General features: G+C 38.2%; 2 protein-coding genes across 2 annotated transcripts in view; one reads left to right on the top strand and one right to left on the bottom strand.

Moving 5' to 3' along the window:
- LOC140236498 (uncharacterized) lies at positions 1–25,085 on the top strand. The gene is made up of 9 exons (XM_072316419.1): positions 1–58; positions 3,189–3,342; positions 4,077–4,145; positions 5,177–5,239; positions 7,380–7,452; positions 8,139–8,186; positions 8,612–8,746; positions 9,427–9,497; positions 24,911–25,085. Exons 1-9 carry the CDS (start codon positions 1–3, stop codon positions 25,083–25,085), a joined length of 846 nt encoding a protein of 281 aa, XP_072172520.1.
- LOC140236983 (uncharacterized) overlaps positions 1–25,889 on the bottom strand; it is a 59,596-nt gene that overhangs the window by 1,956 nt on the left and 31,751 nt on the right. The gene's annotated exons all lie outside the window — the stretch shown is intronic.

Genomic DNA, 25,889 nt, shown 5'->3' with positions numbered 1-25,889 from the left:
ATGACGCACAATGAAGAGAGATCTCACTGGCTGAAAGAAGGAGCCATAGGAATAAGTGGTTAGTCTAGCCATCTTCCGATGACCAAATAGTAGAGACCTAGATTCTAGACTACTGTAGTCCTGTAGATGTTCTACACCTCTAACTGATGTTACATATTGTTCTTTCCTCAGTATCTTAATAGTTTAAAGTCAGTCCTGTGACTAGTGAGCAGTTGATGCCCGACATTGATGGTATGGACAGCGATGATGATGATGATGATGATGGGACAGCAGCGCCACCCATACTAATTTAGATAGTCATCAAACACTTCAGTAGAAAACGACAGTAGAACATTAAGATATTTATACGTCAGTAGACAGTTCGTGCATGTGCATCTGTTGTGTATTTTCAAACTAGACTAGTACAGTTCTGCCTCGATTATCCGTCCATGTTGGGATCGGCGCTCATCCAGATAAGCGAATTGGCCGGATATGGGAGACGTACACAATGTTAATGTAGATTTTATAGCTGCCGTGCAAGCTGCCGTCCCAGTGCACTGGCACTATGGTGGCAGCTAGGCAGGTAGCATGCCTTGCAACGGTGGTGTAATCTATCTTGGATCTTGGATAAGTAGACCTCCTATTGAGTCCTAAACATCTCCTGTGGAGTTTTAACTGGAGGTTGCGTAGAGGGTGGACTTTCAGAGACTTGCTTGCAAGCAAGCAAGGCAAGGTAGATTGGGTAAAATAGTTAAAAGTAGAATTATTTGATTAGGCATTTCTCTTTTGTAAATATGCTAGCCTGCGCAAAATTGTGGTCCCTTCTTCACAAAAATAAAGTATATCTTTATGTGAAAATCATACATGTTTTACCGCATTAGATATTGAGAAACCTATCATGCACATCTTATGAAATTAGTGAAATAGATCCATGAAAGTCACTGTTTTTTTCTCAATTTTTGGATTAAAAAAAAAAGTCCTGCACTGCGTGAATGCGTCCGGATAATAGAGATTTCCGGATAAAAGGAGGCCGGATAATCGAGGTCAAACTGTAGTATAGTAAGGGTACTAGGTTTCGCGCAGGGACCTAATGATCGCGCATAGCGTAACTGCGTACAGCAAGCGATATTACGCGTAGGAATAAGCGCAAAATTTGCCGATACGCCCATGGAATAAACATACATGACTTACCGCCCAACATGAGAAGGAAGCAGGTAAGAAATTTTGATTTCCAAAAAATTTTCCACTAAATTTCCAATTTTTTACCTTGTAATTTACCTACCTAACCTTAAAATCTGTTCTAAGGATGTTGTAGCCTAGACGTGTCGTCTCGCTTGTCTCGTTCGTAGTCGATAGAATTCGTAATTTGTTCGATCGATCATTTACCACGTGACGTCATCATACACAAGAACAATGTATGCTGCCAGCTACGCTGAAATACTGTTAATAAATGTTGTTTTAAGTCAAATTTCAACACAACGATTATAATATTACAAAGGAATAAATATTTCAGTGTATCGAAGTTGAAGTGTGATTTCAATTTGAATTTGCTTGTGATTTCCTGCGCTAACTTGTGATATATTTGTGACAGGGGAGGGTCATGATACTGAAGAAAAATTAGATGAGAGTGTGACAAATGGGTGACGAAAATGAGAGGATGACGAATGGGTAAGCACACACACAAACACACACACACACACACACACAAAATATATGTTCATATTTTACTTTTTTCCATTTTATATTACGTGTATATTATTGGTTAAAGTGATTAGAAATATTGTAAGAAAACTTTATAAATGAAAATCATTAACGATTATCAAAATATCAATGATAAAAATAATGATAATAAGAATGATAAAATGATGATGGTGGTGGAAGTGATAATAATAATAATGAAAATGATAATGATGATGATTTTTTTTCCATAATCTTTTATTGATTCCATATTCAATACAGTGTCATGATAAATCAAATCACATGTATCATAGAATCCACGATTCAACAAAACACAATTATAATGAAATCAAACCAAGCTGTACTTTCAGCAGAAACAGTGCATTCGTAAAGAATATACAACGCACCGAAAAAAAAAAACAACATACACTGCTTACTTACTTTCATTAAAATCAAATGGAGCTGTCCTTTTACCATGACAGTGCATTCATAAGAAAAAAAAAGAATCGAGCTGTACTTTCAGCATGACATTGCTTCATAAAAAAAAAAAGATGATGATTATGATGATCGATGATGGTGGTGGTGATAATAGTAATAATGATAATAATAATAATAACAATAATAATACTGCTGTTGCTTAACAGGGACAAATTTAATATCAAGTGAAAAAATATTCTACGAAAGCCGGAGCACGTTACAGCCCCAGAGGGGCAGACACTTTCACGCATGAAACTACAGAGGGCAGCTGCGCGATCTTTACATACCCCGAGAAATTGAACGCATAAAAAAAAGTCCGACATACAAACGGCGACAGCGCACTACTCCATCATCGTATCATCAGGAGATTTTGGGAGGTGATTTTTCTGCATTTTCGTGATATTCATTGAGAAATTCAGGTACGATTATGGAATAACTTCTATTATAAGAGCATTTCAAATTTTCGTGCGCGATATCTAGACCCCTCAACCATACTGGTAACAGTGGTAGCATTGCAAGCAAGCAAGGCAAGGTAGATTGGGTAAAATAGTTAAAAGTAGAATTATTTGATTAGGCATTTCTCTTTTGTAAATATGATTTTTGGGAACAACGAGCGTATGACAACAGGTAACTAAAATATACACAGCTAACAGCTACAGCCCAGTCGCTATAAAAGTGTTAATGACCTACGATCCACTGTAGCCAGGCCGTACCATGGCATGGGCACTGTAAAAGTGGAAATTTTAGCTGTGTTGAAATGTTTGCACATTTCGCGCAACTTGAAATTAGTGCGAAAATAAAAGCATGCAAATATTTCAATTCCCACATTTTAAAACAGTGCAATGGAGCGCCACAAGGTTTAGTACGGTACTACTAGACCCTAACCTTGCTTGCTATTTATGCATGCGTGCGCCCTGCAGTGGGGCCCATGGGGCCTTGACCTACAGTGTATTTCACGATTTTGATTTTGCCGAAGTTTCTACTGGCCAACAAACCTACAATGTAAAGTCTCTGGCCAACTTCATACTTGCATTTCATCACTCTTCTTTTTTTAGTGGGAGTCCTCTATGGCACCACCAGTGTTATAGTTGGTCATCCCTTTGACACCATCAAGACCAAGATGCAAGCACAGTCTGGGTATGAGAAGACAAACATGTTTAGAACTCTCATCAAGACCTTAAGGACACAAGGAATCATTGGTCTATACAGGTAAATTCATCAAGTTGTTTATTTAATTTTTTTTTTTAATTTGCTGTATTTTTCTTTTTCTTTTGTTTTTATTCATAATATATGTTTCTGCAGATCAGTGCTGGGGTTGAAAATGTGAATTAATGTCTTTAGCTTTAACCAGTGTTGTGATCTTTTAAGGCTAAACCAGTTGTGTTTGCAGACATCGGTGGGTTTTGTAGCTTGTAATAAAGCTTGTTTTCACCCATGCAGGAAAACTGCAAGGGAATAAAAGTCTTTGCCAACTTCTTCATTGTCAAAATAAAGTCTCAAATGTTGACATTCTTGTTTGTTAAGTTACAGGAGTACCTGATGGTAGACAGTACATTCATAGTTGATCCAATGATGAGGAGATCTGTTCCATAAGTGCTGTATTATTCATATTTTCATGTCTAAATTGACTTATACATGTAAGTTTGACTGTTTTGGAGTGACTCTGATTTTTTTTTTTTTTTTTAAGTGTAGGGATGATCTGACTTTAACATTTCATTTCAAGCATTTCATGCAAAGTGTAGGACATTTAATGATTTTATGTAGATAGAATTTCTGCACAAATGTAGCAGAGTGAACATTTGAAGAAACAGTTACCTCCTTTTTTTTTCCCTGGCAATGCATCACAACATGAATATTCCACTCCTATTCACTTGGGTCTATGCAAGCATATTTTTAAGTATTGGTACTAACAATGCAATAATCTTCATTGCTGTCTGTTGTAGAGGTTCCATTCCTGTCTTGTGGGGCTCAGGAATCTACAGATCAACACAGTTTGGTGTGTTTGAGTCAGTGTGAGTATGCATTGTTTAATTTGCTTTGATTTCGTAGTAACTTGTATTTGAGGATTTTTTTTTTCTTTGAGATATTTTAAGCATACATTGTAGGTATCAAAGACTAACTGATACTTGAAGAAACAAATGTTACTATTGGTGTTACCATTATATGTGAGCATTCATCAGAAAACCAACAAAAACTCAGCAGACATGGATTCTGAAAAAGCAGATTCCAAGCTTTAAAATGATGTATAACTCAATACAAATTGACTTTCCTAAGCTGCTGCACTGAAATAATGGAAGAAGGTACAGACCATGGAGTAGTCTTGTGCGTATTTAGGTAGAAGGCTTTGAAGTTTAGGGTCTATTCAAGTGCTGTGATAATCTCACTGAGCTGTGCTCCCTATGATGAATGGAAAAAAAAAAAGACTCCAGGGCAACCACAGTGGAGGGATTATCAGATTAAGCTGAAATTTTGTTCACTCTATTAGCACATTTTATTCATGACCACTATTAACTTTCAAAGCAGTAGCATTCATCTTTTTAACAGTTATTTGAGTTGAAAGTAAAGAGGGTGTAAAGGGTTTCTGAGAAATAACACTAAGTCTCTGAAACATACCTCATCACACTTCTAACAAAGAACATGTTCTAGAAAAACTGCCAAACACACAACTTCCCATTCATTTTCTGATCCCAAACTTACACATTGTGTAAAGGAAGGATTGCTCTTTCCGAAAATACCAAAAACTGAAAACTAACTAGGTTCACCCATTTCACCCATTTTGAGTCCTTGTCAAATCTTGGGATGCAACTTTTTTGTTGATTTTGTGATGCGAAGTCACATGGTTGTAAAAATAACAAGAAGTGATGTATCACAAGATCCCAGCAAAGAGCCTCTGAGATGCGAAATATCTTAAAATTTGTGGATTGTAAGCATATCTTAAACTTTTTATCATATCATCTCCATTGGAAATCTGTGAAATGTGAACAGAGGATTAATTGCTTATTTTGATATTTAAGCATGTCTGTGCTCTTTTTTCCCCTTCCAGATATACACTCCTTGACAATCCTCAGTGCAGAACAGAAATTCCTTTTACAGGTGGTTTGCAGGTGTAAGTAATCATTTCTATCTTTCCATGGTACATTATGCCACTTCTGTTGGCACACCTATGAAATGGCCTCCAGAGGCAGCAGCTCTGTACTGCAGCATTTGCAGTGTTTGCTGGAAGTTGATTTAAGATATCCATCTTAAAAGAAAAGTAGTCCATATTTTATTGGACTTCAGATTACCCTTGCTTTCATCATCATCATCAAAATGGAAGGATCGATTTGATTGAAAAATTCTCATTAATTTCTGTCAGTTTGAGCAATGTGTGTCTAACTTTAAGGGACTGCTCAGTACTGGTTGAGGTGGGGATTCATGTTTTGAACATTCCTAAGTGAGATGATGAGAAACCTCTTATGAAATATGAAAGAGCATGTAATTTTAAGAAGGATTCAACGTTTATTTGATTAAAATTGGTTTTCAAATGGCTGAGATCTCCAAAAAAAGTGATAATAATAAAAGGCGACAGGCCACGCCTTTTATTAGAATCTCTTTGTTTCACCTTGTTTTTTAATATCTCGGCCATTTCAAAACCGATTTTCATTAAATAAACTTTTGATACCCCTTAGATTTGCATGCTCTTGGACATCTCATAGAGTGGTTTCTGAATATCTTGCAAATCGTTAAAAGCTAAATCCTCACCTCGACCAGAACTGTACACACCCTTTAAATTTGTGGTATCGCTGACATCTTCTGCAGCAATGTAAAATTAAAAACTTGCGTGCAATCTTTTAATAGTTCTTTTGTACAGTGTAGGTTAATATCACGCTCTTGGACATCTCATAGAGTGGTTTCTGAATATCTTGCAAATCGTTAAAAGCTAAATCCTCACCTCGACCAGAACTGTACACACCCTTTAAATTTGTGGTATCGCTGACATCTTCTGCAGCAATGTAAAATTAAAAACTTGCGTGCAATCTTTTAATAGTTCTTTTGTACAGTGTAGGTTAATATCAGCAAGTTACTCGTGTGTGCAATTTAATGAATGGGAGTATTTCTGTTTGTAATTCATCATTTCTAAAACATTTGTATATATTTTGGTCATAAAACTTACAGTATGTCGAACAAGAAATAGAAAAATCAAAACACTGAAATAATCCATGTCTATCATACTCTTTATATGTTTTCTATCAAATATACAACATTGATATATCAAAAACTTCCATTCTAAATGTATGGAGAATGCAGAACAGTTAAAGAACATAGAACAGTTAAAGAACATAGAACAGTTAAAGAACATAGAACCAGCTTACTTCTAAACTGCTGTATTCCAAAAGTGGAATGACTATTTTGATACATACTCATACAACAATAATTCCATTTCAGTATCAATGAATAAAGAGAAGAAAGGAACAACAAGACAAAAAAAAAAGTTACCAGGTTCAAAATGAGGCAAACCAATACCAAATAGGGAGGAAAAAGAAGAAAAAAAATCCTGTGGTTCATTAATAGCCATATAACGCCACTTTCTTTCATGCTTACTGTACCAGTGCAATTATTATCAAACACTCATTCTGTCTCCTGCTTGCTTCAGTGCTGTGTGATTAAAGGGCCATACTTAATCATTTCACTCTTTACATTATATTCATGTACTTAATCACATACATTGTTCATTTGCCAAATTCTTTTGAAAGTTTACATATTATGTAGATATATGGAATTCCCGGATACAAATGTAGCTCCCATTCTTGTAAACATGGTTATAACAGAACTCTTGTTAAATCATGTAACGAAGTAAAAATTTAGGTTCCCAAATCAATGTCTGCATATCTGTGTATACCTTATTATTTGGCTGCAAAGAAATTTCAATATAGCGAGAAAAAACTGCTGGTCATGAGGAATTCTTTATGAAGGGAGTCACCTGTAACACAAACAAATTCAAAGATCTCATTATGTTCCAATTTACCATGCAGCTTTTGAAAGAAATTGCTTGAAAATTGCAAAACAATCCTATCACAGTCACCTACATGTATTATGTGTATTTAAAGTGATGTACAGTTGTAGTAATGCTAGCTATGTGAGTGCCATTCTTATTGTTTGTTTGTGTGTTTGTTTTTTTTTTTTCAGCAAGTTTAAACCGTAAGTTTAAAGTGTAAGGAATTCAGCTCCATACAATGTAGATGTTGTTTGGTGCTTTCATTTTGTAGACGTGTCGTGCTTGCAGGCTTGTGTGGTTCAACGGCTCGTGCAATTATAGAATCACCACTAGAACTAGCCAAAGTAAGTGCATCAACCAGGGCAATGCTACTTCTTCTAGCACTACTGACACCACTACTTCTACCGTTTCCAAAATTCTTCTACGATCATCAGACCCAAGTATCGTTGTGTATTGGACTTCACTCAACACGACTCATTACCTTTTCCTTAAACTCTTTTCTGCCACCTCTTATCCAAGTCTCATTTCCATAAAGAGCGCGCTATCTACAATTGTCTTTGTCAATTTGTTCTCAGAAGCAAAGTATATACTTTAACTCGTTTTGAATACATTGTTTGCCATACCAGTTCATGTATTTATCTCTTGATAATGAAACATCTTCCATCTTCACGGAGAACACCTCCCAGGTGCCTTGAATTTTAACATTTGTATTATTTTGTGACCACTTACGGTAATCTTCCTGATGCTTATTCCATTCTGCTCATGAGACCAGCTACACTCGTATATCCCCCCCCCCCCCCCCCCCCCCGTATTTCATTATGTGATACATGTATGCACATCTCTGCCTCGTATGTGAAAAGTAATTCAGCTACTGGTTGAAACCTTGAAATGTGTAAATTGCCAAGTTTGTTTTCAGTGAGAGAAATAGTGTTATTGTGAATTCAGTATGAAACATTATGGAAAAGGATGTTTAATCCCAGCATTATTAACTTTCTGATATTTTCCTGTTGTTTCTTACTTCCATGTGTAGATTCGAAGGCAGACACAGCAAACCTGGACCTTTAGAGGTCTGTACCAGGTGAGTCAGGTTTGGTGTTTCTCTCCCTCAATGAACTTTGTTTCCTTGTGACTGCAGGGTTGATCAAGGATATTCTAGTCTTACAGTCAGTTCAATGCATTTCACAATTATCAATAAATTATGTTCACAATGTCTATGCACTGGTAACATTTGACTGAAATATTTAGTTTAAGGCTATGCCCAAAATGCAATCTGTATGTAGTAGCCATTCCAAAAATTTGACCTGATACAAATTGAAGCCCCAAAAAGAAAAAGATATCGTTGCTTTCCATTAAGATTTGTTTGATTAAACAATGCAATCCTTTCTGAGCAGTGTTCATTGTCAGTTTTAATCTGCTGGGGAAGAACACACACATACCCACACACAACCTAGAGCTGAAAATAGGATATCAGCTATGAAATTGGTGAAATTCATCGTACCCTAGGGCTTTGGAGTGACGTGGTGCAGAACGTTGGGGTTGATGACGACCTACTTCATCCTGATAGACACCCAGAGAAGACACTTCCCAGAAGTCTTCAACCAGAGCGTCCTTGGTCCTTTTCTTGTTTCGGGGACAGCTGCCACATATCCTTTGATTGAGTGCAATCTGTGTACTCACAGAAATTGCAGTCATGCCCAAGTGAACCTGTACTCTTCATAAAATAGCACAGGGTACACATTGTATAGAATTTACCTAGCATGCAATGTGTCTGAATAGCCAAAACCATAGACATGGATGAAATTAAGCATTCTGTGACTTAAAGAATTTGAATTATATGCCCTTTGTCAGGATTACAGTTATGCTAAAAAAATCATATCATAATTCTGTTATGAATATGAAATGAATATGAAATGAAAATCCTCATACTTTTTTCATTTAAAAGAAACACATGAACCATGCAAAGTGGCAGAGGAGTCCACTATGACTATATAGCTACAAGTATAGGTAGATGCTTCAACCATGTGTGTCTAGTCAGTTTCCAGCCGACAGAGAGTACACGAAGAGGAGGAATTAGTCAATATGAATTATCATGGTGCAATAGACTGTTTCATCCACGTACAGTTGTAGTACTGTTTATCCAACAGACATGAAATCATGTCATCTTTAAAAATCAAAATATTAATATTGACATTAGTGTTTCCTGTGAATTTTAGTAAGGCATATTCATCAGGTGTAGGAGTTGCATGCAGCCACGAATGAATGTTAATATCATGGGATTCAAAACATCTGTGAGGTTTAATTATTCCTTGACTGTGTAGCTCACTCTGTCATGGTGGCTGGTGTGGCCTCTAGAGTACATGAAGTCACAAGTGCAGGGAAACTATGGCAAGTAAGTGCTTTGACCCTGCTCTGCTTTCTGAACTAAATCCATGGAGATGTCTTTGCTATTAAAAGCTATCTGTTAGTGAATAGGGATTACCATATCCTCTGACGGAAGTACAATCACAGTGGACTTGTGGTCCCCTGTCCTATTGTTACTCTACACCCGAGTGGGTTTGCCCCACTATCATACATGTATTCAGAATGAAGACCAATCTAAGAGAGAATTGATCTACTGCCTGTGAGGTGTTGCAAGTTTCCATGGGGCTTCATATCCTCTGCAACCAGTTCCTGCAGTCAAATCAGTGCCCTAATCAAATGCCAGCAAAAGAGCTGGGTCATTTAGGACTTCAAGGCATTCAACATGCAGAGGGTTAAACTTTGTAAAGCACAGTACAAAGCAAACCTCAAAATTTGATAATGAATGATTATGATGACAGTGGCTATTGGTGGTTCACCATATGCATGGGCATATAAAGGGTTAAACCAGGACCACAATATCAACTGTGAATGATTACTTGTGAAAGCAAAGTGTATACTCGTAATGAAGAAATACTGACTGCAATATTCACACTTCATATCTCTGTCATGGTACTGTCATATTAAATGCAGCAAGTACTGACATTTCCATTCTGCTTGTATAAATTTGCTTGAATAAATTTGGAAGCAATGAAATGCACAGGTGTTTGGAAATAATCTGATGTTATGTACTGGTTGTGTGTGTGTGCATTTTTGATCAACACCAGTTTCAGTAGTACAACTGTATTTCCTGTGCCTCTGGAGCAAGCCTGTCGAATTCTGATGGAGTTAAATTTGCAATGGCAAGGAATTTTGTTCTTGTAATGGCTGACCAATGTGTTAGTTACTTTGACAGCAATGTACTCTCCTACTATAAAGATGAATTAGAACTAGAAATTGGTGCTCGGCGGGTCGCGCAGCCGAGCAGCCGAGGCTTCTGTTCAGAAGGGGCTACACAGAAGATATCATCTTCCTGGGTGTCACTGATATATTGCGAGAGGTCTGTTGGTTGGAGGCAGGTCACAAGAGGAGCTGAGGTCTCACTAACCTCATTTTCATCAAGAGGATCACTTTGATTTTCCTGGCTTGTACTTGGAGAAGGGTGCGGACCTTTGACATCAGTAGATTCTATTTCTCCTGTGCTACTTGGTTGGAGCTGTGACTCTGTTATAAGAGCAGCTGAATCACCTTCACAGGAGAAATGAATCTCACGATCCCTTGGAATGTCTGCAAATGAAGGATGTTTTTGCAGCAAAAACTGAAATGCATCAGCAACAACGTTTGTACGGACTTTTTGGTAAAGGTGGTGACCACGGTACTGTAGCTTTCTCTTTAACTTCACTTTCAATAGTGCACTGTCATCAATAGATCGTGGCAGCTTGGAGACAGTGTCAGGTACATTGGCTGCTACACATACTACAGGTCCATGCATTCCCCTTTGTGTTCTTTTTGGCAGACATATGATCTTCATGAAGGGTATTACATGTGTCAAAAGAAACTGCTCAAGTGTGTTGAGGTCCTTCAAATCTACTGGCATGCCGATAGGTTTGAGATTATTTCCTATGGTGGCTAATGGAGGTAATTTCCCTTTTGTCATGGACTTATGACATGCCAAACAGATCCACTGATTCTCCTTTTCATCATTCAGCTGACACATTTCCACTAACTGTGCATGGTCTTTATACTTTTTAGGTATGTATTTCTGGACCTGGTGTCTGAACCTAAATCTCTCACACACACAACATGTGTAATTTGGAAGTTCAGATATTTTTTGTTCAAACCTGTGCAGTACTTCATTAATGTCTTTGAGCTTTTCAGATTCTGCCAGTTGTTTGTGGGCCCTTTTGTGCTTTTGTCTAATGTTTCCATGACTTGTGCTTGCTGCCTTTGGTTTTTTTCACGTATCTGCCTGGCCTGTTTCACTTGAGGCTGCTGCCTCTGGGCTGCTTCTCGCTCTCTCCTAGCTTTCTTAATCTTGTGGTGGTGGTCATGAATCTTGCGTTTTTGTTGCCTGGCCTGTTTGACTTCAGCCTGCTGCCTTTGGGCTGCTTCCCTCTTCTGCCTGGCCTGTTTCACTTCAGCTTGCTGCCTCTGGGATGCTTCCCGCTTCTGCCTGGCCTGTTTCACTTCAGCCTGCTGCCTCTGGGATGCTTCCCGGTTCTGCCTGGCCTGTTTCACTTCAGCCTGCTGCCTCTGGGCTGCTTCTCGGATTTGTCTGGCCTGTTTCACTTCAACCTGCCGCCTCTGGGATGCTTCCCGCTTCTGCCTGGCCTGTTTCACTTCAGCCTGCTGCCTCTGGGATGCTTCCCGCTTCTGCCTGGCCTGTTTCACTTCAGCCTGCTGCCTCTGGGATGCTTCCCGTATCTGTCTGGTGTGTTTCACTTCAGCCTGCTGCCTCTGGGATGCTTCTCGCTTCTGCCCTGTCTGTTTGACTTCAGGCTGTTGCCTCTGGGCTGCTTCTCGCATCTCTCTGGCCTGTTTCACTTCAGCCTGCTGCTTCTGGGCTGCTTCTTGCATTTGTCTGGCCTGTTTCACTTCAGGCTGCTGCCTCTGGGCTGCTTCTCGCTTCTGCCTGGCCTGTTTGACTTCAGGTTGCTCCCTGTGGGCTGCTTCTCGTTCTCTTCGGATTCTCTTCACATCTAGGTCACTGCGATTAACCTTCTCTCGTAATTGGCGGTGCTCTTTTACCCCCGGTTTGCTGAGCCATTTGTTTTGATATTGTTGCTTTTTCTGACTTTGTTTTGCAGCTTGTTGTTTGAGATACTGGTCGATTGGTGTGTAAAACTGAAGTTCCTGCTGTTTAAAGTGCAGTGAGCAAGGGACAACCTCAAACTTATCATTTGGAGTTTGTAGTTGGAGGGAAATTGATAGTTGATGAATGTGGTTTGCCACCTGGTCTACACTGGGTAATGTTACTAATACAGATGTGCCATCTGCTGTCCCCATACCATTAACATTCCTGGAATGTGAGTCAAAAATAAAACATCCATGTTGTGGTCCTAAGTTCATCAGCATACAGGTGTAACTGAGGGCCTCAGATCCTACAAGCAGAAAGTTGTGTTGGGACACCCTCTGCGCCGCAATGATGGCATCAGCAAGTGTGTAGAAAGGAGCATCTGTAATATTCCTCCCCAAGGTTCCACAGTAGCCATCGTGGTATGCAAGTGTATACTGGACACCATGGTGGGACAATGACTGCAGAAGCTCATTAATCATGATGAAATGCCCGTGACAATAGGAGGAGTAAAGCTGGTCACCCTCGAGGAGTATGCTGTCCAGGTCAGCAGTTGTCCAAATGGCTGGCGACGTTTTCTGAGCTGTGAGCAGGGCGATGAGTGACATGCATGTACACTGAGTTCCACGGGTTTGTGACGGTAGTAATGGAGAACCCTGGTGAAATGAGCCTTGGACAGTCCTCCTGGTCCGCTGCATCAGCTCTCTGTGGAGAGCACGTCGCTTTTCTGGGCTTTGCTTCTTGGTGCGCGGCATGATCTCAAAATGTCTAACACGTTTCTATACATCCACTTGATGTGATTCGGTGGGAACTGCATCGGTAGTTTAAAGTTGGGATAGATTGCTGTGAATTATACTGATGGGTGCAAGTGGCTCCACGTTTGAGTGTGTATTTCAAAACTTGAAACAAGCACTTGTAAGAAGTGAGTAGAAAACAAACACTTCAACAAGCAAGTAAAAAACAAACTTCATCTTTTCTATATAGATGAAAAAAATTGAACAGGATGTTGTTATTATGATACATGTAGCTTGAAATGACATAAGCATGATCCATTGGATTCATTGTGATGGTTCTTGGTATTGCTCAGAGACTTGGCAACCTGTCAAAGGTAAAATACATAAAATAGAGCTTGATTAAGTAGTAGTGCGTGGTTGTGGTCCGGCTAATGGCTTCTAGATGACTTTAACAAAATAGTGTGACAATCAGCATGTTATTGTAGAAAAAACATAGCAGATTAGAATAAACAGAGAAATGGAGTTACTGTGTGAAATGTCATGGTAATCTGAATATAACACCCACACTGAAAATATATATAAAATTGATTTTTAAAAACACTAGGTTTGACTGCTGAACAGTGTGAATGTGCCTGCATGTACATGTAACTAAATAAAGAACAACCATTTCTTTGGTGACTAGATAACCTGTCAGGGGTAAAGTAAACAATAACATACAGCTTGACAGCAGTATTTTGTACATTAACATTAAAAAGAATGCATAAAATTGATGAATACACCAGGTTGAATCCTCAAAAGAATAATTGTAATATGGGATGCATATTAATTGAGTGTTAAGCAGGAAAACAAGAGAACAGAGTTGCTTGAGAAATGTATGATGGTCAAGAAAATATGTTATAGCAAATTGAATACTGCATATGGAGTAACAATAAAAAGCATGCCTAAATTTGAACAAAACACAAAATACTGTGATCTTTCAGCCATCATGCACTGAGGATTTACATAGAGTTGTAATATTCTTTCAAGTGCAAAATGTTGCCCGGCACCCACGACAAGGACGCAGACCACAAATCATATTCTTCAAAGCATTTTTTTTTTTGATGAAAAAGACTTCCCACTTTGTACAAAATTAACATACAGACATTCGCTCAGTATTTTGGAGATGTTTGGGGTAATATTTTAAATGTTTTGAATAATATTGCACATATGTGGTTAAAATTTGGATATGATAAATTGCTCTGAAGTATATGATGGGTGCCAATGGTCAAGTGGCTGTAACTTTGAGCCTGTTTATTTGAACACGTGAAATAAGCAAGTAGAAAACAAACTACATCTTTTCTATATGGGAACAGCATGTCATTATAATACATGTAAATGTACCTTGGAATGAAGTTAGCATGATACATTGGATTGATTGTCATAATTATGGTAACACTTAGTTGGATTGTTACCATGGCAATAAAGACTTGCCCACATCAAAAATAACAGGCTGAAAAGGCAAGTGGAAAACAAACTACATCTTTTCTGTATGGGAACAGCATGTCATTATAATACATGTAAATGTACCTTGGAATGAAGTTAGCATGATACATTGGATTGATTGTCATAATTATGGTAACACTTAGTTGGATTGTTACCATGGCAATAAAGACTTCCCCACATCAAAAATGACAGGCATCTTCACTTTACCTTGTAATATTTCTTCTGTGCGCCAACTGTTATGACAATCTGGTAAAAACAGCAGAAGTTACAGGTTTTACCAAATTTCCCCCCAAAAATATTGTTACCATGGTAACTATGACTCTGCCCACAGCTAAATCATAAACCTTTACCATAATAAACCTTCATGCCAAATTTGACAATGAACGGAGAAGTAATGTAGCCGGTAGAGTGTCCACAAGACAATCTCAGCTATCTCCAGAAAATCTCTTTGTTACCATGGAAAGGATGACTGCATTAATACCAAAACCATAGGCAGCTTTGCTTTACCATATAAATTATGGACCTTCATGCCAAATTTAAAGATGATTGGAGAAGAAATGCAGCCAGTAGAGTGCTCTCAAGACAAACTCTGCTATTTCCACAAAACTGTTGTTACCATGGCAATGTCTCTGTCCACATCAAAAACAATAAGCAGTTATGCTTTACCATAATGGACCTTCATGTCAAAATGATAGGCATCTTCACTTTACCTTCTTATATTATTTCTGTGTGCCAAATGTTATGACAATCTGGTAAAAACAACAGAAGTTACAGGTTTTACCAGGGTGATTTGCATTGTAGAATACAATGTTCTTTTAACACAATTGATAGATCTAAGGTGATTTGCATTGTATTGTTAAAGCTTTAAAAGCTTACTCACACAGTTCGACCTTGATTATCCGGCCATGGCGGGACCAGCGCCCATCCGGATAAGCGAGTTGGCTGGATATCAGAGAAACAATGTTAATGTATGGCTGTTGGCCCAGTACAGTGCAGTGAATACATGAATATTTTGTTTTTGATTATGATGATAATTGATTTTGTGTGAATGTACACTTATTTATTGTGTTAGGAATCTTATAGGTAAATTGAGTGAGTTTTGTGCTTGAAATTGCTTTTAATTCACAATCATTGAATGAGAAACAAAATTTCAACTGCATGGACACGTCTGGATGATAGAGAGTTCCAGATAAGAGGAGGCCGGATAATCAAGGTTGGACTATATTTGGACAAAAATACAGTTTATTACACGGGAATAAGAATATATAAATCATCTGTGAAATAAAAAGTTTTTTATGTGTTGAGAGAAAACTGTGGCTAAATTATAAAAGATATTGTTCTACCAAAATTGGTTTTCCAGCAAGCCTATAGTGTAGAGCAAGTTTGAGTGAGTGAGCCTATTTAAAATATTCAACAACATGATACTGTAGTTTCTTCATTATAAGTGAAAGCGTTCCACTAGGGCTTAGAAACACGAAAAATATTGATTTGATGCAGTATAAAGCAGAAAAAAAAAATATTTGAATCTACAACTTGTTAAGGAGATTAAAAAAAAAGGTACATCCTTTTCATGTCATATGGATATTACCTGAATTTGAAATGCATTTTCAATTATTGATTACATTAAGTACACTGATTTGGATTGTACAATACTTGCAACAAATTTACATACAGAAGATGATTTGTACTGTGGAATGTACACACATTTATATCAGAATCAACATGCCTTGAGCAGATGATTTGCATAAAAATATAACTAAGGTGACTTACATTATAGAATACTTATAGCAGAATTAACATACTTAAGAGTTTTTTTTTTGTTGAATATAGTGTACTTGCTATATAATTAGTTAACAGACTTAAGGTGATTTTCACAGTAGAATACAATGTACTTGTAACACAAGAGACCTATTAACCCTATGCTAACTGAGGGGGGGGTCAAATTGACCCCCCCCCCTCGACGTTTCGCGCCATGATTCCGCAACGCGCAAAGATTTTGCCGCGTCGTTTCGTGACTTTTTTCATTCGAGTCTCCCGCATATTTTGAGACCAAATTTGTGACGTCCGGGTACACCGTTTTGAAGTTAGGCAATGTTTTGCATATGCATGTCAACCCGAAAAACGCTCGGAATTCATGATTTTGTGTGCAAATCCAATGCAAACAGTGTTTTTTTGTTTAATTGATATAAATTAGATTATTTCAACTTTTAACCATTGAAATAAATCAATTCTAATGTAGATAAGCTTGAAAAAGTGCCTCCAACAAATTTTGGCAAAAAAAACAATAGAAAACAAAAGATCGAAAAAACAATAAAATACATAAGAAATTAACAAAACAATAAAAAACAAAAGAAAATGATTTTGATTGCGCTATTTTTTTACTGGAAAATTGTTTGATGTGTCTTGAGGAACTCTGACACAAAAATTTAATAATCCTTCAGTCTTTTTGATGGAGTTATTGGTGAAAATATGATTTCATGCGTTAATTTGCATAATTAATTTATTAAAAAATATGAAATCAAAATTTTTTTATTGTATGATCATGTAATCTTGTAGTTGACATCCGGCTCTATGTTCAGGCAAAATTTTGTGGCGATCGCGCGATCGGCGGCCGAGATCTGAAGGGGGGGGTCAAATTGACCCCCCCCCCCCCCAGTAAAAACTTGGTCTCAAATAGCCCAGTTAGAATAGGGTTAAAGGTAATTTGCATTGTATTGCAAAAGCTTTGAAAGTTAACTCATATTTGGACAGAAACACACTTTATTATTTGGTACATGTAATTAAGAATATACATATATCTGAAATAGAAACTTTTTATGGGTTGAGAGAAAACTGCGGCTAAATTACAAAAGGTATTTTTTTAAATTACAGACATTGCATAGCCAGGAAGCCTATAGTGTAAAGCAGGTTTGAGTGAGTGAGCCTATTTGAAATATGCAATAACATGATATTGTGGTTTGTTCATTATAGGTGAAAGCGCACCACTAGGACAAGAAACACAGAAATTGTTGTTTGATGTAGCATAAAGTAGAAAAAAATATGTTTGAATCTACAACTTGCTTATGAGATAAAAGGTAAATTCTTTGTTTTGTGATATGGATATTAGCTGAATTTGAAATGAATTTTTAATTGTAGATTACATCTATTTACACACTATTAAAGAAAGTGTGGCTGTGGATAGAAAAGATGCTGACTGGATGATCTGAATTATCTTTTTATGAATTTGTTAGTGATTAAAACACATAGTACATGTTGAAACATTCAAAATATCCAACTTGAAAACAAACTTTAAAAAGAAGTGAAGGTACATGTGATAAACTGAAGCCAGTAGCCTGGATGTTTTATGACTGTCTACTCAGACTTCATTCTTTTTGGTGAGGTCTGTTGTTGGCTCTCGAAGAGCTCGAGTGAGGAACTGAGTAGGTCATCGTCGTCGGTGTCAGTGTTCATGAATTAGGTGATCCGAGAATCCTCTCGGATCACCTTCTGTATCTGTACGGATTCTTTATTCTTCTTCTTTATTTCTGGACAAAATTTGTGTATCGGTTAGCTCAGAAAGTCCTCTTCTTATCAATGTCAAAATCATACCATATATGTATCGTGTCCCAAAGACGACCCATCAAGTAAAATCATTGTGATCAGTCGACCGTGACGTCACTATGACGTCATTATATGAAAACACATTCTCATTCATATCTCATTAATGGAATGGAATTTTTCTATGAAATTTACGTCACATATAGTTCAAATCAAGGTGAGTCTATTCATGTTTTCAAAATTCATCTTTACTCTGAAAACGTGCGCGTACGCGCGCGTTGAAATATTTGTATGCTCCAATCGAGCTCAAAATTTTTTTGCGCACGTTTCAGGCCATTTGGAGCATTTTTTGAAAAAATGAAAAAATTGGACGGACGCGTACGCGCGCGCACATATACGCACGCACAGCTCATATGCAATAGAAATTTTCCGTTTTTTTACACTTATCGGATGCCTGAAATGTCAAGTAATATTTATATCAAGTTTCAAGTCGATCCAACTCAAAATGACGTCATACGGGCCCGTCAAAGTTGAAATTCCGCGCGCGCGTCAATGGCGATATACAGTGCAACTATGCCAAAAAACCGCCAATTTTAAATCCGATTTTACTCGTCAGGATGGACGGTGACCCCCCATTTTCTTTACATATTTTGAAAGCTGATGAGTTGTACATGTCATTTCATGAGTTGGCGATGCTGGAAAAATGATTAAAAAATATCAAATTTCTTAATAAAATGAAAAAAGTAAATTTCCAAAATGACGTCATCAAATTTCAAGTTTGTTCGAGCGTATCTCACTTATCCTTCGCCAATTTTCACCCAAATTTCAGTATGTTGTAGCTTATTAAATGATCTTTCATTAATATAATAACAACATTTTGATCGGATGACGGCATCACCTCGTAAAAATGGATTGAAAGTAATCTTATCAAATTTGACCAGTTTACGTGTTATCTCTATGGGAGTGCAGTTTTTCTGGAAATGAAAATTGACATGACTGTCTTTTTCGAGCACTAGCTCACTTATGCTTCGGTGAATTTCTCCCAGATTTCGATATGTTGTAGCTGAGACTTTGGGCTATCGTTAGTGTTTTCTTCTTTTTTTCATACGGTGTCGTAATCATGTCCAAAAACTTAGTTGAAATTAAAGCTTATCTTCGATCTACTTTCATATTCCTTTCTTTTTGCAACTTTCTTTGCAATAACTCAAGAAAAACAGCTTCTATCACCCCCATATTTTGCACATGTTTAGTTCATGTCACGTACATTATTTCATAAAATAACAACTACTTGATCGGACACCATCTTGGGTATGTAAATTAGGGTCAAAGATCATAAATGTTTTATCCTGTATCTTGCTGAATATGTGTCCTATCTTTCCTATATTTTGCACACGTAAAGACCATATTACAAGGATCATTTCACAAAATAACTACTTTTTGCTGAGATTCCATCTTGTCTGTGCAGATCGGGGTCAAAGGTCATATGTACTTCTTTCTTTATCCTCGTTATGACGTGTTATCTCTATGGGAGGGAATTTTTCTATATATGAAAATTGACATGATTGTCTTTATCGAGCACTAGCTCACTTACCCTTCGGTGAATTTCTCCCAGATTTTAATATGTTGTAGCTGAGACTACGCGCTATCGCAAATTTACCATTTCTTTTTCATACGGTGTCGGGATTACGTAAAAAAACGTGGTTGAAATTAAAGCTTATCTTCGATGTACTGCGATATTTCTTTCTTTCTGCAACTTTCTTTGCAACAACTCAAGAGAAACAGCTCCTATCACCTCCATATTTTGCACACGTTTTGTTCATGTCACGTACATTATTTCGTAAAATAATAACTACTTAATCAGACACCATCTTGAGTGTGTAAATTAGGGTCAAAGGTCATAATGTTTTATCCTGTATCTTGGTGAATACATGTCCTATCTTTCCCATATTTTGCACACGCAAAGACCATGTTACAAGAATCATTTCACAAAATAACCACTTTTTGCTCAGATGCCATCTTCGTTACGACGTGTTATCTCTATGGGAGGGAATTTTTCTAGATGTGAAAATTGACATAATTGTCTTTATCGATCACTAGCTCACTTACCCTTCCGTGAATTTCAGAGAATTTCCCAGACTTTAATATGTTGTAGCTGAGACTTTGCGCTACAGCTATGTGTCCTCCGTTTTTTCATACGACGTCGAAATCATGTCGAAAATCTTTGCTAAAATTAAAGCTTTTTGCTCAGATGCCATGTTGGCTGTTCAAAGTAGGGTCAATGGTCAAACATACTTCATTCTGTATCTTCGTTACAGTGTATACGGAATTTGGTACCAAGGATGGCAGACCTGACTCCATTTTCTAAACGAGAATCCAATCATCACACGTACGGCCAATGTCCCTAAACACAGATGAAACCTGTATGGTCATGCCTAATGGGATCAGGACTAAAATCGTTGATTTCTGAATACATCGGATCACCTAATTTGTCAGTCTTGACAAATTCCAAGTCTAGTTCATTTATGATTTCATCACTTGTAGTGGTGGTAGATGGTTAGCTTTTCTCCATTTGTGAACTTTCTTCAGCACCTGGTTGGTATGACGAAGTCAGAGTTGTGGCCACAGTTGATGACGACTTCTGTGGTGTGGCAACAGTTGATGACGACTTCTGTGGTGTGGCAGCAGTTGATGACGACTTCTTTGGTGTGGCAACAGTTGATGACGACTTCTGTGGTGTGGCAGGAGTTGATGACGACTTCTGTGGTGTGGCAACAGTTGATGACGACTTCTGTGGTGTGGCAGGAGTTGATGACAACTTCTGTGGTGTGGCAGCAGTTGATGACGACTTCTGTGGTGTGGCAGCAGTTGATGACGACTTCTGTGGTGTGGCAGCAGTTGATGACGACTTCTGTGGTGTGGCAGGAGTTGATGACAACTTCTGTGGTGTGGCAGGAGTTGATGACAACTTCTGTGGTGTGGCAGCAGTTGATGATGACTTCTGTGGTGTGGCAGCAGTTGACGATTTGTGTGGTGATTTGTGGTATTTAAATTCACATTTTTTCATTTCAGCTATCTGTTGTCTCTGATTTGTGATGATGTGGTTGAGGTGCTGTATTTGAGAGTTTTGCTCATTGATCAGTCTTGATGCCTTTTGAAGCGTGGTTTGAATAGCACATGATAAGTCTTTGGTATCGACAGATTCATTTGCGTTTGTTGTGAAGTACAATCTGGCAGACAGGGCAGTTAGGTTAATTTCATTTTGCACACTAGAGTGAGCCATTGTCTATATGTAAGGGAAAAAGAAAGAAATCATAACAAGGTATCAGACACATAAACAAAGATACTGAGCATTGAGTGTAGTTCTGTCCTTCTGCATATTTAGAATCTGGATGTGAATATGGACAACATATAAAAAGGATGTCCATGAATGGTAGATATCATATGTGTGTGGCTAAAACAGAGGTTAACCACATGTAAACGTCAGTGCAAAGTGTTACTGGCACTACCACTAGGAAGTAGATCACATTATCAGGGTATCCACAGAAAGGGAGTAATTGCTGCATTTTGCTATGAATAGAATTTTTCATAAACAGAGAATGGCAGTAGTTGAAATGAGAAATAGATATGTTTCCCCTGGACAATGTATCCTCCGGACCCATTGCGTAATCCATCCTTGCAACTTGAAACAAGCAAGTAGAAAACAAACACTTCAAACAAGCGAGCAGAAAACAAACTTCATCTTTTCTATATAGATGAAAAAAAAATGAACAGAATGTAGTTATTATGATACATGTAGCTTGAAATGACATAAGCATGATCCATTGGATTCATTGTGATGGTTCTTGGTATTGCTCAGAGACTTGGCAACCTGTCAAAGGTAAAATACATAAAATAGAGCTTGATTAAGTAGTAGTGCGTGGTTGTGGTCCGGCTAATGGCTTCTAGATGACTTTAACAAAATAGTGTGACAATCAGCATGTTATTGTAGAAAAAACATAGCAGATTAGAATAAACAGAGATATGGAGTTACTGTGTGAAATGTCATGGTAATCAGAATATAACACCCACAGTGAAAAGATATATAAAACTGATTTTAAAAAAGAAATAGCTTTGACTGCTGAACATAATCATTTTGAATGTGCCTGCATGTACATGTAACTAAATAGAGAACAACCATTTCTTTGGTGACTAGATAACCTGTCAGGGGTAAAGTAAATAATAACATACAGCTTGACAGCAGCATTTTTTGTACATTAACATTAAAAAGAATGCATAAAATTGATGAATACACCAGGTTGAATCCTCAAAAGAATTATTGTAATATGGGATGCATATTAATTGAGTGTTAAGCAGAAAAACAAGAGAACAGAGTTACTTGAGAAATGTATGATGGTCAGGAAAATATGTCATAGCAAATTGAATACTGCATATGAAGTAACAATAAAAAGCATGCCTAAAATTGAACAAAACACGAAACACTGTGATCTTTCAGCCGTCTTGCACTGAGGATTTACATATAGTTGTAATATTCTTTCAAGTGCAAAATGTTGCCCGGCACCCACGACAAGGACGCAGATCACAAATCATATTCTTCAAAGCATTTTTTTTCTTAAAAAGACTTTACATTTCGTACAAAATTAACATACAGACATTCGCTCAGTACTTTGGAGGTGTTTGGGGTAATATTTTAAATATTTCAATAATATTGCATATATGTGGTTAGAATTTGGATATGATAGATTGCTCTGAAGTATATGATGGGTGCCAATGGTCAAGTGGCTGTAACTTTGAGCCTGTTTATTTGAACACTTGAAACAAGCAAGCAGAAAACACGCTACATCTTTTCTACATGTGAACAGCATGTCATTATGATACATGTAAATGTACCTTGGAATGAAGTTAGCATGATACATTGGATTGATTGTCATAATTATGGTAACGCTCAGTTGGATTGTTACCATGGCAATAAAGACTTCCCCACATCAAAAATGATACGCATCTTCACTTTACCTTCTAATATTGCTTCCGTGTGCCAACTGTTATGAAAATCTGGTGAAAACAGCAGAAGTTACAGGTTTTACCAAATTTTCCACAAAAATATGGTTACCATGGTAACCATGTCCCCACCCATACCAAAAACAATACGTGGCTTTGCTTTACAATAAAGGACCTTCATGCCAAATTTGAAGATGATCATAGAAGAAATGCAGCCAGTAGAGCACTCACAAGACAATCTCTGCTATTGAAACAAAAATTCTTGTTACCATGGCAACGATGTCTCCGCCCACACCAAAAACAATAAGTGGCTTTGCTGTACAATAAAGGACCTTCATGCCAAATTTGAAGATGATCATGGAAGAAATGCAGCCGGTAGAGCGCTCACAAGACAATCTCTGCTACATGTATTTCCACAAAAATTCTTGTTTCCATGGCAACGATGTCTCCGCCGAAACCAAAAACAATAGGCGGCCTTGCTTTACCATAATGGACCTTCATGCCAAATTTGAAGATGATTGGAGAATAAATGCAGCCAGTAGAGCACTCTCAAGGAAATCTTTGCTATTTCCACAAAATTCTTGTTACCATGGCAACAATGTCTCTGCCCACACAAAAAACAATAGGCAGCTTCGCTTTACCATAATGGACCTTCATGCCAAATTTGACGATGATCTCAGCAGAACTGCAGCCAGTAGAGCGCTCACAAGCAGACCCTATTGAATTTACCTTTTCATGTATAAAGACGGAACAAGCGAGGGTGCCATCACCAAAAACAATAGGCATCTTCGTCTAACCATAATACACCTTCATGCCAAGTTTGAATATGATCGAAGAAGAACTGCAGCCAGTAGAGTGCTCACAAGCAGACCCTATTGGATTTACCTTTTCATGTATAAAGACGGAACAAGCGAGGGCGCCATCACCAAAAACAATAGGCATCTTCGTCTAACCATAATACACCTTCATGCCAAGTTTGAAGATGATCGAAGAAGAACTGCAGCCAGTAGAGCGCTCACAAGCAGACGCTATTGGATTTACCTTTTCATGTATAAAGACGGAACAAGCGAGGGCACCATCACCAAAAACAATAGGCATCTTCGTCTAATCATAATACACCTTCATGCCAAGTTTGAAGATGATCGAAGAAGAACTGCAGCCAGTAGAGAGCTCACAAGCAGAACAATAACAATAGGCGTCTTCGTCTAACCGTAATACACCTTCATGCCAACTTTGAAGATGATCGGAAAAGAAACGCAGCCAGTAGAGCGCTCACAAGCAGACCCTATTGGATTTACCTTTTCATGTATACAGGCGGAACAAGCGAGGGCGCCACCACCAAAAACAATAGGCGTCTTCGTCTAACCATAATACACCTTCGTGCCAACTTTGAAGATGATCGGAAAAGAAACGCAGCCGGTAGAGTGCTCACAAGCAGACCCTATTGGATTTACCTTTTCATGTACACAGACGGAACAAGCGAGGGCGCCATCACCAAAAACAATAGGCGTCTTCGTCTAACCATAATACACCTTCATGCCAACTTTGAAGATGATCGGAAAAGAAACGCAGCCGGTAGAGCGCTCACAAGGAAATCTCTGCGGCGGCGGCGGTGGCGGCGGACGCGGCGCGACGAGGCCAAATCCATAGTATCCTCCGAACTCTGTTCGGGGGATACAATAAAGGTTATTTCACACTACACTGAAGATGGATGTAACAGGAATATATGAAAGTACTTTGCTACCTTGCAAAGCAACAATGATGATACTCTTATGCTGTAAGTCAAAATTCAAAATTCTGTCACACTGTGAGTGACACCCTCTAAATGAGAATTAATAGTTGATGAATATGATACATTATGATGATGTACAGCCCAAAGACAATGCGCACCGTATTACCAAAACACTTTTCTGTTTCTCCTAGGAAAATGTCTACCCTTCAGAGGATGCGTCTTGTGATCCGAGAACGAGGGGGCTTCCTTGGTCTCTACCGTGGCATTGGACCCGGCACCATCCGCAGCTTCATCTCCAACGGCACCAGCATGATTGTCATGGCCAATGCCCAGAAGAAGGTGTCGGAGTGGGGGCTGAGAAGCTAGTGACGGAAATGTGAGAAGTCACCAGCTATGGCAATAGAATACTGAGGAGATCCTGTGCTTCAACGTCTGACAGCTTTGCTGTATGATGGTGCTCTTCGTGCAAAGCACAAAATATTTTAAGGGAGAATTAAGTATTTAACCCTTTGGAATGCTGCCACTGTTGCTGAATGAATACTGTATATGTATTGGTGACTGTGCAATGGGGGTGAGAAGAATTTTCTTGTGTTTAAATCATGTGATGATCAAGCAGGGTCAATTATTACCTCTGCCAAGGGAGGAGGTTATGCTTTCATCTGCGTTTGTTGTTAGTTTGTTTGTCTGTGTGCAAAATAACTCCAAATGTTGTGAATGAATTTGGATGAAACTTACAGGAAAGGTTGAGAATGACACAAGGAACAGATGATTAGATTTGGGTAGTGATCAGGAATTTTTATGGATTTTATGAAGGATTTTCAATATTTTGGCAGGTAGGGTCAATGAACTTGAGAGTACAAGCTGCACATTTTTTAAGGTTTTCACACGCGCTAGTTTCTGCTACGGCGAGGCGCACCACGCAGCTTGAAGTTGATGATGTAACAAAAGGCTTCTATCTCGGGGAAATTGGGTGATATTCACCATGCATACGTATGGGTGGAAATCACTGAGCTCTATGGAAAAACAAGATCAGTGGTGGAAATAAGCTGCTTGGAGGAGGTCTGCGCTATCAGAGTGCTTCTGTAGTTTCATATGGAATGCAAAAGGAGAATCATATACACTGTATAAGGGGGAGATTATCAACATGCAGCTCCACCTCTGGGGCCGATT

The sequence above is a fragment of the Diadema setosum genome, chromosome 13 (assembly GCF_964275005.1).
Source record: "Diadema setosum chromosome 13, eeDiaSeto1, whole genome shotgun sequence".
NCBI lineage: Eukaryota > Metazoa > Echinodermata > Echinoidea > Diadematoida > Diadematidae > Diadema > Diadema setosum.
This window is presented reverse-complemented; position numbering and strand designations above follow the sequence as displayed.

Coding starts and splice junctions, on each gene's coding strand:
- LOC140236498 (XM_072316419.1), top strand. CDS start 1: ATGACGCACAATGAAGAGAGATCTCACTGGCTGAAAGAAGGAGCCATA. Junction 59..3,188: donor AGGAGCCATAGGAATAAGTG/GTTAGTCTAGCC, acceptor TTCTTTTTTTAG/TGGGAGTCCTCTATGGCACC. Junction 9,498..24,910: donor GTGCAGGGAAACTATGGCAA/GTAAGTGCTTTG, acceptor TGTTTCTCCTAG/GAAAATGTCTACCCTTCAGA.